The 11476-nt window shown below is 45.4% G+C and overlaps 1 protein-coding gene, 1 long non-coding RNA gene and 2 other non-coding genes across 4 annotated transcripts; 3 read left to right on the plus strand and 1 right to left on the minus strand.

The window, feature by feature from the left end:
• Nucleotides 1-708: 708 nt before the first annotated feature.
• Nucleotides 709-1757, minus strand: LOC135566895 (uncharacterized). The gene is made up of 3 exons (XR_010462202.1): nt 1650-1757; nt 1050-1136; nt 709-911 (listed from the first exon to the last, which is right to left on the minus strand). It is a non-coding gene; the product is annotated as an uncharacterized LOC135566895 (long non-coding RNA).
• Nucleotides 1758-2657: 900 nt separating this feature from the next.
• trnap-cgg (transfer RNA proline (anticodon CGG)) lies at nt 2658-2729 on the plus strand. The gene has a single exon. It is a non-coding gene; the product is annotated as a tRNA-Pro (tRNA).
• A 169-nt stretch (nt 2730-2898) lies between these two features.
• trnap-ugg (transfer RNA proline (anticodon UGG)) lies at nt 2899-2970 on the plus strand. Its single transcript has one exon. It is a non-coding gene; the product is annotated as a tRNA-Pro (tRNA).
• A 2182-nt stretch (nt 2971-5152) lies between these two features.
• On the plus strand, nt 5153-7259 carry LOC135566894 (RING finger protein 223-like). Its single transcript, XM_065014465.1, has 2 exons — nt 5153-5994; nt 7079-7259. The coding sequence occupies exons 1-2, from the start codon at nt 5627-5629 to the stop codon at nt 7191-7193; spliced, it is 483 nt and encodes a 160-aa protein (XP_064870537.1). The 5' UTR covers nt 5153-5626; the 3' UTR covers nt 7194-7259.
• The last annotated feature ends 4217 nt before the right edge of the window (nt 7260-11476 follow it).

Consider the following 11476-nt stretch of genomic DNA (forward strand, 5'->3'; position numbering starts at 1 on the left):
GGGGAGTCTGGAGATGGGGGTGTGAGCAGGGGAGTCTGGAGATGGGGGTGTGAGCAGGGGAGTCTGGAGATGGGGGTGTGAGCAGGGGGAGTCTGGAGATGGGGGTGTGAGCAGGGGAGTCTGGAGATGGGGGTGTGAGCAGGGGGAGTCTGGAGATGGGGGTGTGAGCAGGGGGAGTCTGGAGATGGGGGTGTGAGCAGGGGGAGTCTGGAGATGGGGGTGTGAGCAGGGGAGTCTGGAGATGGGGGTGTGAGCAGGGGAGTCTGGAGATGGGGGTGTGAGCAGGGGAGTCTGGAGATGGGGGTGTGAGCAGGGGAGTCTGGAGATGGGGGTGTGAGCAGGGGGAGTCTGGAGATGGGGGGTGTGAGCAGGGGAGTCTGGAGATGGGGGTGTGAGCAGGGGGAGTCTGGAGATGGGGGTGTGAGCAGGGGGAGTCTGGAGATGGGGGTGTGAGCAGGGGAGTCTGGGGATGGGGGTGTGAGCAGGGGGAGTCTGGAGATGGGGGTGTGAGCAGGGGAGTCTGGAGATGGGGGTGTGAGCAGGGGAGTCTGGAGATGGGGGTGTGAGCAGGGGGAGTCTGGAGATGGGGGTGTGAGCAGGGGGAGTCTGGAGATGGGGGTGTGAGCAGGGGAGTCTGGAGATGGGGGTGTGAGCAGGGGGAGTCTGGAGATGGGGGTGTGAGCAGGGGGAGTCTGGAGATAACAACAACAATAATATCTATGCACAACCGTACCTCCGAGTTCCTTTGGTCTATGAGGTTTCTGGCTGAGAGGAGCTCCTCTTCTCCGCTGTGCAGACGCAGCTCCATGGCATGGATCTCTGCCTCCCACTCCGTCCTCTTATGGTTCACCATGATGTCTATTTGTCTCATCAGCTCCTGCAGCTCGGGCTCACAGGACGTGAGGACAGAGCTGGGAAGGGCGGAGCAGGACAACATTTATTTTCTGAAATGCTTGAGGTCTTAAAAAAAACAAAAAACAACATAGATATCTTCCAATGCATAGTTACTCCTATTAGAACTAAAGGTAGCTGCTCGTATCTGCTCTCACCTCACGTCATGGTCTTGCAGAGATCCCAAAAAGGCATCCATCTCTAGTAATTGGCTTCTAACCGGCATCCACTTAGCTACATGGTCCCTGTAAATAAAACCATGAACGTATGACTCGTGATTAGGACTGGGAAGCTACTTTGAAATTCGCTTACATGAGCGACAGTTAGATAGCTGTCCATCATCAGTACTGTCTGCAGAGTGTTTTGATCATACAGACCACTACGCCAGCTTATCAACAAACTTGTTAGCCAACCAGATTGTATCTAAATGTATTGACTGTCAGCTAGCTAGCTTGCCAGACAATTCAGTTTTTTGTTTGTTTGTACTAGTTAACGTTAGCTAACTAAAGTAAGTCAAGGACAGTATAACATTACATTCGCTTGTTAGCCACTAAACGAGCTAGCAACTTGGTTAGCTAGCTTGACTGTTGACGACAAAAAAAACTAGAGACACTTAATAACTAGCTATGAATTTATTAACGTTGTATCCGTAGTCATAACATTCATGTCAATATAGGATATTAGATTAATTTGTTGTAACTTACACGTGTGAAACCATGAGATAATCGATTATTATACTAATAAATGATGATACTCACAGGAATAGTAAGGCCTGGTAACGTCAGATAGCAGCTAGTTGCTACTAGTGAGCTCTAGATAACAACTGTTGTGTTTACAGTGCGTTCCCCCCCGCAGGGCATTCTGGGATATAACAACTGTTGTGTTTACAGTCCGTTTTCCCCCCGCAGGGCATTCTGGGATAGAGTTAGCTAGATAGTTAGCTAGATACAGTAGCTAGATAGTTAGCTAGATAGGTAGCTAGATACAGTAGCTAGATAGTTAGCTAGATACAGTAGCTAGATAGGTAGCTAGATACAGTAGCTAGATAGTTAGCTAGATACAGTAGCTAGATAGGTAGCTAGATACAGTAGCTAGATGGTTAGCTAGATAGGTAGCTAGATAGATACAGTAGCTAGATACAGTAGCTAGATAGTTAGCTAGATAGATAGCTAGATACAGTAGCTAGATAGATACAGTAGCTAGATAGATAGTTAGCTAGATACAGTAGATAGATAGATAGATACAGTAGCTAGATAGATAGATAGATACAGTAGTTAGATAGATAGCTAGATAGTTAGCTAGATTGTTAGCTAGCTACAGAGATACAGTAGCTAGATATATAGCTAGATAGTTAGATAGATACAGTAGCTAGATAGGTAGCTAGATAGATAGTTAGCTAGCTAGATAGATACAGTACTAGATTGTTATAGATAGTTAGCTAGCTATAACTAGATAGATAGCTATATAGTTAGCTAGCTACAGTAGCTAGATAGATAGCTAGCCAAGTTGTGAGTTGAAGCTATGCTGGCACGTAAAGCTATCGGTAACGTATGTGATAACGTTAGCTAAGCTAGTTAGTTAGCCAGCAAACGTTTCGGTAACACATGAGTCCCATCCTGAAACAAGCAATGCAACATGTAAAATTTGGCTAATTACCTGGCGCATTTAGAAATGCTTTATATACCTGGAATTGCAGGTTTAAAATAATGGTTCGCTGTTGTATTGTAGTCATTTATAACGTCAAAATGTCACCTGCCAGTGCACGCGGCTCGTTGGTCTAGGGGTATGATTCTCGCTTCGGGTGCGAGAGGTCCCGGGTTCAAATCCCGGACGAGCCCTGTTCTTTTGTGTTTTTACTTTGACGTTTGCTACATCCAAAACGAATGTTTTCCCCGTGCTATCTGCGGATGTTATTTAAATAGTGCCATTTGTGGGATCCAATCAGTCTTAAAATGAAGGTATAGTTACCTATCTATATCTTGTAAAATGTTATTTTGTTTTTGTCGTGGCTCGTTGGTCTAGGGGTATGATTCTCGCTTTGGGTGCGAGAGGTCCCGGGTTCAAATCCCGGACGAGCCCTTCTTTTCAGTCCTGATACGATATAAATCAGACTCATACGTTCATCTCAAACGATGTAAAGGGTATAATGACTGAGACAACCGTATCGGAATCTTTTTAACCACAAAGACAAGAACAGCAAAACAAAATAAACAAGCTGGGACACAATAATTATCAGCCCAATTTCTGCTGCAGATAGAGAAATAAAATACGTCTTTGGATTTAGGGATACACATGGGATAAACAAACGTAGTCAATAACACAATAGAAAAATCTATACACAGTGTGTGCAAATGTAGTAAGATTAGGAGGTAAGGCAATAAATAGGCCATAATGGTGAAATAATCTCTCTCTTTCAATTGAAATGTGCTTTATTGGAATGGGAAACATATGTTTACATTGCCAAAGCAAGACTAATAAAACAATTAAAACACAAAACAACAACGACAAAAAATATCAGAATTGAACAGTAAGTATTGAACTCAAAAGGATTTCTCTCCCCCTCCACCACCCACTGTCAGGCACCCTAAACAAAGGGAGTGAGCTCCCAGCCAGCCAGTCAGACAGCTTTGAGCCCAGTCACCCCTCCTCCCCTCCGGGCTGCTAGTAAATGTTCACACAGGCAGGCAGGCAGGCAGGCAGGCCATCCCCTGGCTGACACAGCTGCTGTGCCGGTTGGGCCTGCCCTTAGAAAAGAGACAACCCAAAACTGCCCCTCAACACACAGACACACTGAAAAGGAGGCAGGCAGTAGAGTCTCTTTCTGTTTCTATCTCTCTATCATATAACAACTACAGGACCATCACTTTAACCTTCTGGAATGTTCCTTCATATTTAAGTGTAAGTACATTTTATTTTAAAAGTAGCCTTTTTTGGGGGGGGATTGATTTAGAAGTTTAATTTTAGTGTAATGTTCATTTTGAACAGAAATGGTCATGATATATATATTTTTGTAACAATTAATTATCTAATTGAAGATTTAAAGATTAAACCTTGAAAACGTATTAGCGAGAACTTTAATAATAACATTTTATGTGAGAGTGACAACCTCTTACACCAGTTATATAATAATATAATGACTGATACATCTTCTACACCTGCATTGCTTGCTGTTTGGGGTTTTAGGCTGAGGGTTTCTGTACAGCACTTTGTGACATCAGCTGATGTACGAAGGGCTATATAAATACATTTGATTTGATTTGGATTTGTTTTTAACCACAGAGAGAGGACCAGAGAAGAACTGTATAACAAAATAAACAAACCTGGACACAATAATCATTAGCCCAACTTCTGCCGGCCCAGCAGTACCTCCATCTCCCCAGCGACTCCTTTTCCTCTCAGACAGACAGACAGACAGACAGACAGACCCATCCAGCCAGGTAATCTGTGTCTTCTCCCCACCTGGTTTAGTGCCGGCCTAGTTAGGTGTCCAGTATCTAGTTAGGTGTCCAGTATCTAGTTAGGTGTCCAATATCTAGTTAGGTGTCCAGTATCTAGTTAGGTGTCCAATATCTAGTTAGGTGTCCAATATCTAGTTAGGTGTCCAGTATCTAGTTAGGTGTCCAGTATCTAGTTAGGTGTCCAATATCTAGTTAGGTGTCCAGTATCTAGTTAGGTGTCCAATATCTAGTTAGGTGTCCAATATCTAGTTAGGTGTCCAGTATCTAGTTAGGTGTCCAGTATCTAGTTAGGTGTCCAGTATCTAGTTAGGTGTCCAGTATCTATGTCCAGTATCTAGTTAGGTGTCCAGTATCTAGTTAGGTGTCCAGTATCTAGTTAGGTGTCCAGTATCTAGTTAGGTGTCCAATATCTAGTTAGGTGTCCAATATCTAGTTAGGTGTCCAGTATCTAGTTAGGTGTCCAGTATCTAGTTAGGTGTCCAGTATCTAGTTAGGTGTCCAATATCTAGTTAGGTGTCCAATATCTAGTTAGGTGTCCAGTATCTAGTTAGGTGTCCAGTATCTAGTTAGGTGTCCAATATCTAGTTAGGTGTCCAATATCTAGTTAGGTGTCCAGTATCTAGTTAGGTGTCCAGTATCTAGTTAGGTGTCCAGTATCTAGTTAGGTGTCCAGTATCTAGTTAGGTGTCCAATATCTAGTTAGGTGTCCCTTATCTAGTTAGGTGTCCCTTATCTAGTTAGGTGTCCAATATCTAGTTAGGTGTCCAGTATCTAGTTAGGTGTCCAGTATCTAGTTAGGTGTCCAGTATCTAGTTAGGTGTCCCTTATCTAGTTAGGTGTCCAGTATCTAGTTAGGTGTCCCTTATCTAGTTAGGTGTCCCTTATCTAGTTAGGTGTCCCTTATCTAGTTAGGTGTCCAGTATCTAGTTAGGTGTCCAGTATCTAGTTAGGTGTCCAGTATCTAGTTAGGTGTCCAGTATCTAGTTAGGTGTCCAGTATCTAGTTAGGTGTCCAGTATCTAGTTAGGTTTCCAGTATATCTTGGTCCAGCCCTGCTACCCAGTGCTCCAGTCTCTGCAGCCTATACCCAGGCCCCTCCAGACCAGGTTTTCTCAGGTCCAGGTATCCTTGCCAGGCCTACCGCCTAACCACCTCCAGATAAGCCTTCGTGGCCTCCATTTCTCTAGCCAGGTAGGCCCGCCAACCCCAGTACTCCAGTCTTGCTGCTCCACCCAGGCTCTTCCAGTCCAGGTCCAGCTATCGCTGTCCGGCCCGGCCATGGTTCTGTGTGAGGACAGGGAGTGTGGGGTGTGTTATCAGCCCTACTCCCGTCAGGATCGGATCCCCCGGGTGCTCCACTGTAGACACACCTTCTGTGCCACCTGCTTAGAGACCATGTCCCAGCCCAAGAGTGACATGGTCACCGTGTGCTGCCCGCTGTGCCGCCAGACCACCTGTGTAGGGCGCGGCCTCAGCCTTCAGGAGGCGCTGTGGGTCAACTCACGCCTCTGGGAATACATACCTGAGAGCAAAGAAGAGGAGGAGGAGGTGAAGGAAGAAGAGGAGGAGGAGGAGGGGAAGGAAGAAGAGGAGGAGGAGAGAGTGGAGGCTGACAGACAGACACAGGCCTCCTCACAGGCAGAATGGTGAGCCTTCTTCACTTGACCCACATGAACAAATACAAGAATTTAATGAGAATACTACAGTACTTACTATAGAATACTAGCGTACTTACTATAGAATACTATAGTTTACTATAGAATACTACAGTACTTACTATAGAATGCTACAGTTTAATGTAGAATACTACAGTTTACTATAGAATACAACAGTACTTACTATAGAATACTATAGTTTACTATAGAATACTACAGTACTTACTATAGAATACAACAGTACTTACTATAGAATACTAGTTTGCCATGGAATACTTCAGTACTTACTATAGAATACTACAGTACTTACTATAGAATACTACAGTCTACTATAGAATACTACAGTACTTACTATAAAATACTATAGAATACAACAGTACTTACTATAGAATACTACAGTACGTACTATAGAATACTACAGTTTACTATAGAATAGAACAGTACATACTATAGAATACTACAGTTTAATGTAGAATACTACAGTACTTACTATAGAATATTACAGTTTATTATAGAATACTACAACACTTACAATAGAATACTACAGTACTTACTATAGAATACTACAGTTTACTATATAATTCTGTAGTAAACTAGAGAACTATAGATTAGTATTATCTGTAAAAACATAAACGCACAAACACACACATTCTCTCTCTCTCAAACACACACACACACCTCTGTTCACTTAAATCTTGAAAATCCTCTGTCTTGCCCTCCGGACCGGCATGCCCCTATCCTCAGTGTCATAATAGAGGAGTCTGGATATTTAGAAACACATGTGTTTGTTAGCCCATAGATGGTGACCAGTATCCAGGCTGTAAACAGTATCGTAATGACACAATAATACTGAATAACAATAATACCCCTTTAACCACAAACAATGTCATAACGGCAGGCATCTCTCTCTCTCTCTCTCTCTCTCTCTCTCTCTCTCTCTCTCTCTCTCTCTCTCTCTCCGTCTCTCTCTCTCTCTCTCTCTCTCTCTCTCTCTCTCTCTCTCTCTCTCCGTCTCTCTCTCTCTCTCTCTCTCTCTCTCTCTCTCTCTCTCTCTCTCTCTCTCTCTCTCTCTCAGCCCTACATCGAAGCGCTCTAGAAAAATGCTGAAATTTCCGGCCTTCTTCAGGAAATTCAGTCTGACAAAACCACAGCATCAAGAGAGTCTTGTGCCTGGTTGTGGCAACGTGTAAGTAACCTTGTGTTGGATCATCTGCTTCATTGTTAGGTCCAAATGGCACCCTATTCCTTATGTAGTGCACTACTTTCCACCAGAGCCCTATGGCAACCTATTCCTTATGTAGTGCACTATGTGGCACCCTATTCCTTATGTAGTGCACTACTTTCCACCAGAGCCCTATGGCACCCTATGGCACCCTATTTATGTAGTGCACTACTTTCCACCAGAGCCCTATGGCACCCTATTCCTTATGTAGTGCACTACTTTCCACCTTAGAGCCCTATGGCACCCTATTCCTTATGTAGTGCACTACTTTCCACCCAGAGCCCTATCCACCAGTAGCTTTGGTCTACAGATGTAGGATCTTTAATTTGATCGCCTTTTCTTGCTGATAATTTTCCTGTACTGCAGGAAATGCAAACTTTCGTCAGTTCAAGCTTTAAAAAGGCTTCTAAAGTTTGTCATTTTTACTTTAGAATGTCAGACTTGATTTGCTCTAACAAAAAAATGTATCAACTCCTACAAAAAATATCCATTAATTATTATTCACGTTTCCTATTGCTGCAGGATTATTTTCCTGCTGTAGCAAACTGGCTCAAATTAAAATCCTACATCTGTATAAGGAAGGCCTGCTGATGTTGCGTACTGTAGTACAAAACATTTCAACATCCACACATAAATCCTACTAACTCCCCTCTGTGATCAAAACATGTTGAGATATCCTAAACGTGATTAAAGAAGGAATTTCTCCTATAATTTAGGTAGAGTGGTTTCTATGCTTATGTTCTGTTCCAGACACATTAACCTTGTGTTATGACATTTATGATGATTGAAAGCAAAAGTGAAACATATGACATTTGGAATATATTAATTTGAGCTTCACTTGTGATCATGGCTATATGCGCACTAATGTTATGTCTTTTTTTTTGTTTCCCCAACAGGAGATGAAATCCTGGCGCAGGCTTCCAACTGCTGACACTTTTAGGTCTCTCACGCGCTAGACGCAGGGATGTGCTGTATAAACAATAGAGTGTTTACAGTTCCTCTCTGATATAATAATCTGCATCTTTTGAACAATGACGTGTAAGATTACCAGTTGACACCCACAGTCAACGGGCAACACTGTTAAAGAACAGCTCAGAGACAGTTGGGTCTGTATCCAATATGGCACCCCTAGTCCCTACAGGCTCTGGTTAAAAGTAGTGTACTATATAGGGAATAGGGTGCCATATAAAGGTGCACTATATAGGGAATAGGTTGCCATAGGGCTCTGGTCTAAAGTAGTGCACTATATAGGGAATAGGTTGCCATAGGGCTCTGGTCTAAAGTAGTGCACTATATAGGGAACAAGGTGGCGTTTGGGACGTACGTTTGGAGAAGCCAGTACGCGTCCATGTGTGTATTGACTCTGACAAGATAGCCTTCATTGTTGAGAAGCAGTGAAACCGCCCCCATTGGTCCTGTCTTCTTCCCCATTGGTTATTTTAGCTTTAATTCCCACAGCTGGTGCAGTGGGATTTGGTTCAGCTGTCTCTAGGACAGACGTCCCAGTGGAAGCCAGGGTACCCCCCAACCACTCCCTCCTGCTGCCCCCCTCTTAACAGATGGCCTCCCGAGGATGACCCCCCCCCCCCCCCACCCTCCTCTTAACAGATGGCCTCCCGAGGATGCCCCCCACCCCCTCTTAACAGATGGCCTCCCGAGGCCTCCTCTTAACAGATGGCCTCCCGAGGATGACTCCCCCCACCCCCTCTTAACAGATGGCCTCCGAGGATGACCCCCCCTCCTCTTAACAGATGGCCTCCGAGGATGCCCCCCACCCCCTCTTAACAGATGGCCTCCCGAGGATGACCCCCCCCACCCCCCTCTTAACAGATGGCCTCCGAGGATGACCCCCACCCCCTCTTAACAGATGGCCTCCCGAGGATGACCCCCCACCCCTCCTCTTAACAGATGGCCTCCCGAGGATGACCCCCACCCCCCTCTTAACAGATGGCCTCCCGAGGATGACCCCCCCCACCCCCTCTTAACAGATGGCCTCCCGAGGATGACCCCCCCCCCACCCTCCTCTTAACAGATGGCCTCCCGAGGATGACCCCCCCACCCTCCTCTTAACAGATGGCCTCCCGAGGATGACCCCCCCCCCCACCCTCCTCTTAACAGATGGCCTCCCGAGGATGACCCCTCCTCTTAACAGATGGCCCCCCGAGGATGACCCTCCTCTTAACAGATGGCCTCCCGAGGATGACCCCCCCCCTCCTCTTAACAGATGGCCTCCCGAGGATGACCCCCCACCCTCCTCTTAACAGATGGCCTCCCGAGGATGACCCCCCACCCCCTCTTAACAGATGGCCTCCCGAGGATGACCCCCCCCACCCCTCCTCTTAACAGATGGCCTCCCGAGGATGACCCCCCACCCCCCCCACCCTCCTCTTAACAGATGGCCTCCGAGGATGACCCCCCTCCACCCTCCTCTTAACAGATGGCCCCCCCCCCACCCCCCTCTTAACAGATGGCCTCCCGAGGATGACCCCCTCCACCCTCCTCCTTCCCCAGTGTCTGCAAACAGAGCGTTTCATTTATTATCAGCTTTTGATTTCATGTCCATTTTTTTACATATATTATCTTTCATAATAACAAAAAAAATCCATTTTGAAAATATGAAAGTTTGTGTGTTGTTCTGTGTTCATGGGGTTCAGAAGTAATTTTACCTTTACACAGTGGTCCGTCAGTGGTCTTTCAGTTGATAAGGGGTTCAGTTTCACCGTGTGGTTTTACTCAGATGGTCTGAGCACAGTCATCTGCACAGTTTCCTACACAACATGCATCCCAGAGCCTTTCCTTTGAATCCCCTCATAATAAGACACAACATTTGCTCTCCAGTACTTGCACAAATTGTGTGTTTTGTTTTGAATGCTACAGAAGGACATATAACCCTACCACAATGAACTAATTTATATATCCTCCCCCTCTATCAGAAACTCTCTGAACAGATGGTCGGTAGGTACGTTCACAATGTAAACATGGTGCAGTTGAACAGCGTCAACTCAGCTGTGAGTACAATAGAGGGAGAGCATTCGCAATTATAAACTGGGTGGTTCAAGCTCTGAATGCTGATTGGCTGACAGCCGTGGTATATCAGACCGTATACCACTGGTATGACAAAACATTTTTTTTTTTTTACTTGCTCTAATTACATTGGTAACCAGTTTATAATAGCAATAAGGCACCTCTGGGGTTTTTGGTATATGGCCAATATACCACGGCTAAGGGCAGTGTCAAGGCACTCCATGTTGCGTCGTGCTTAAAACATCCCTTAGCCGTGGTATATCGGCCATTTGCCACACCTCCTCTGGCCTGATTGCTTAATTAGGCAACTCCTAGTCTGTGTTCAAAGTGGCCCCTATAACCCCAATATAGTGCACTACTTTTGACTGTAGCCCTATGGGCCATGGTCTTCAGTAGCGCACTAAGAGGCCGATTCCGTCCCGGGTTAAGGGCTAGTATATGGAGCGTAATTCCTTTTTATTCTCTTTTCTCTCTACGTGTCTAGGAAAGGCTTGTCTAGGAAAGGCTTGTCTAGGAAGGCGTGTCTAGGAAAGGCGTGTCTAGGAAAGGCTTGTCCAGGAAGGCTTGTCTAGGAAAGGCTTGTCTAGGAAAGGCGTGTCTAGGAAAGGTGTTTGTAGGAAAGGTGTTTGTAGGAAAGGTGTGTCTAGGAAAGGTGGTGTAGGAAAGGCTTGTCTAGGAAAGGTGTGTGTAGGAAAGGCTTGTCTAGGAAGGTGTGTGTAGGAAAGGCTTGTCTAGGAAGGCGTGTGTAGGAAGGCTTGTCTAGGAAGGTGTGTGTAGGAAGGCTTGTCTAGGAAAGGCGTGTGTAGGAAAGGCTTGTCTAGGAAAGGCTTGTCTAGGAAAGGCGTGTGTAGGAAAGGCTTGTGTAGGAAGGCTTGTCTAGGAAAGGTGTGTCTAGGAAAGGTGTGTGTAGGAAAGGCTTGTCTAGGAAGGCGTGTGTAGGAAGGCTTGTGTAGGAAGGCTTGTCTAGGAAAGGCTTGTCTAGGAAGGCGTGTGTAGGAAAGGCTTGTGTAGGAAAGGCTTGTCTAGGAAAGGCTTGTCTAGGAAAGGCTTGTCTAGGAAAGGCGTGTGTAGGAAAGGTGTTTGTAGGAAAGGCTTGTCTAGGAAAGGCTTGTCTAGGAAAGGTGTGTGTAGGAAAGGCGTGTGTAGGAAAGGCGTGTGTAGGAAAGGCGTGCATAGGAAAGGTATCAATATCTAAATCGGAATCGGGCCCTAAGTAGGGTAAAGTTG

The sequence above is a fragment of the Oncorhynchus nerka genome, unplaced genomic scaffold (genome assembly GCF_034236695.1).
Source record: "Oncorhynchus nerka isolate Pitt River unplaced genomic scaffold, Oner_Uvic_2.0 unplaced_scaffold_3032, whole genome shotgun sequence".
Taxonomy (NCBI): domain Eukaryota; kingdom Metazoa; phylum Chordata; class Actinopteri; order Salmoniformes; family Salmonidae; genus Oncorhynchus; species Oncorhynchus nerka.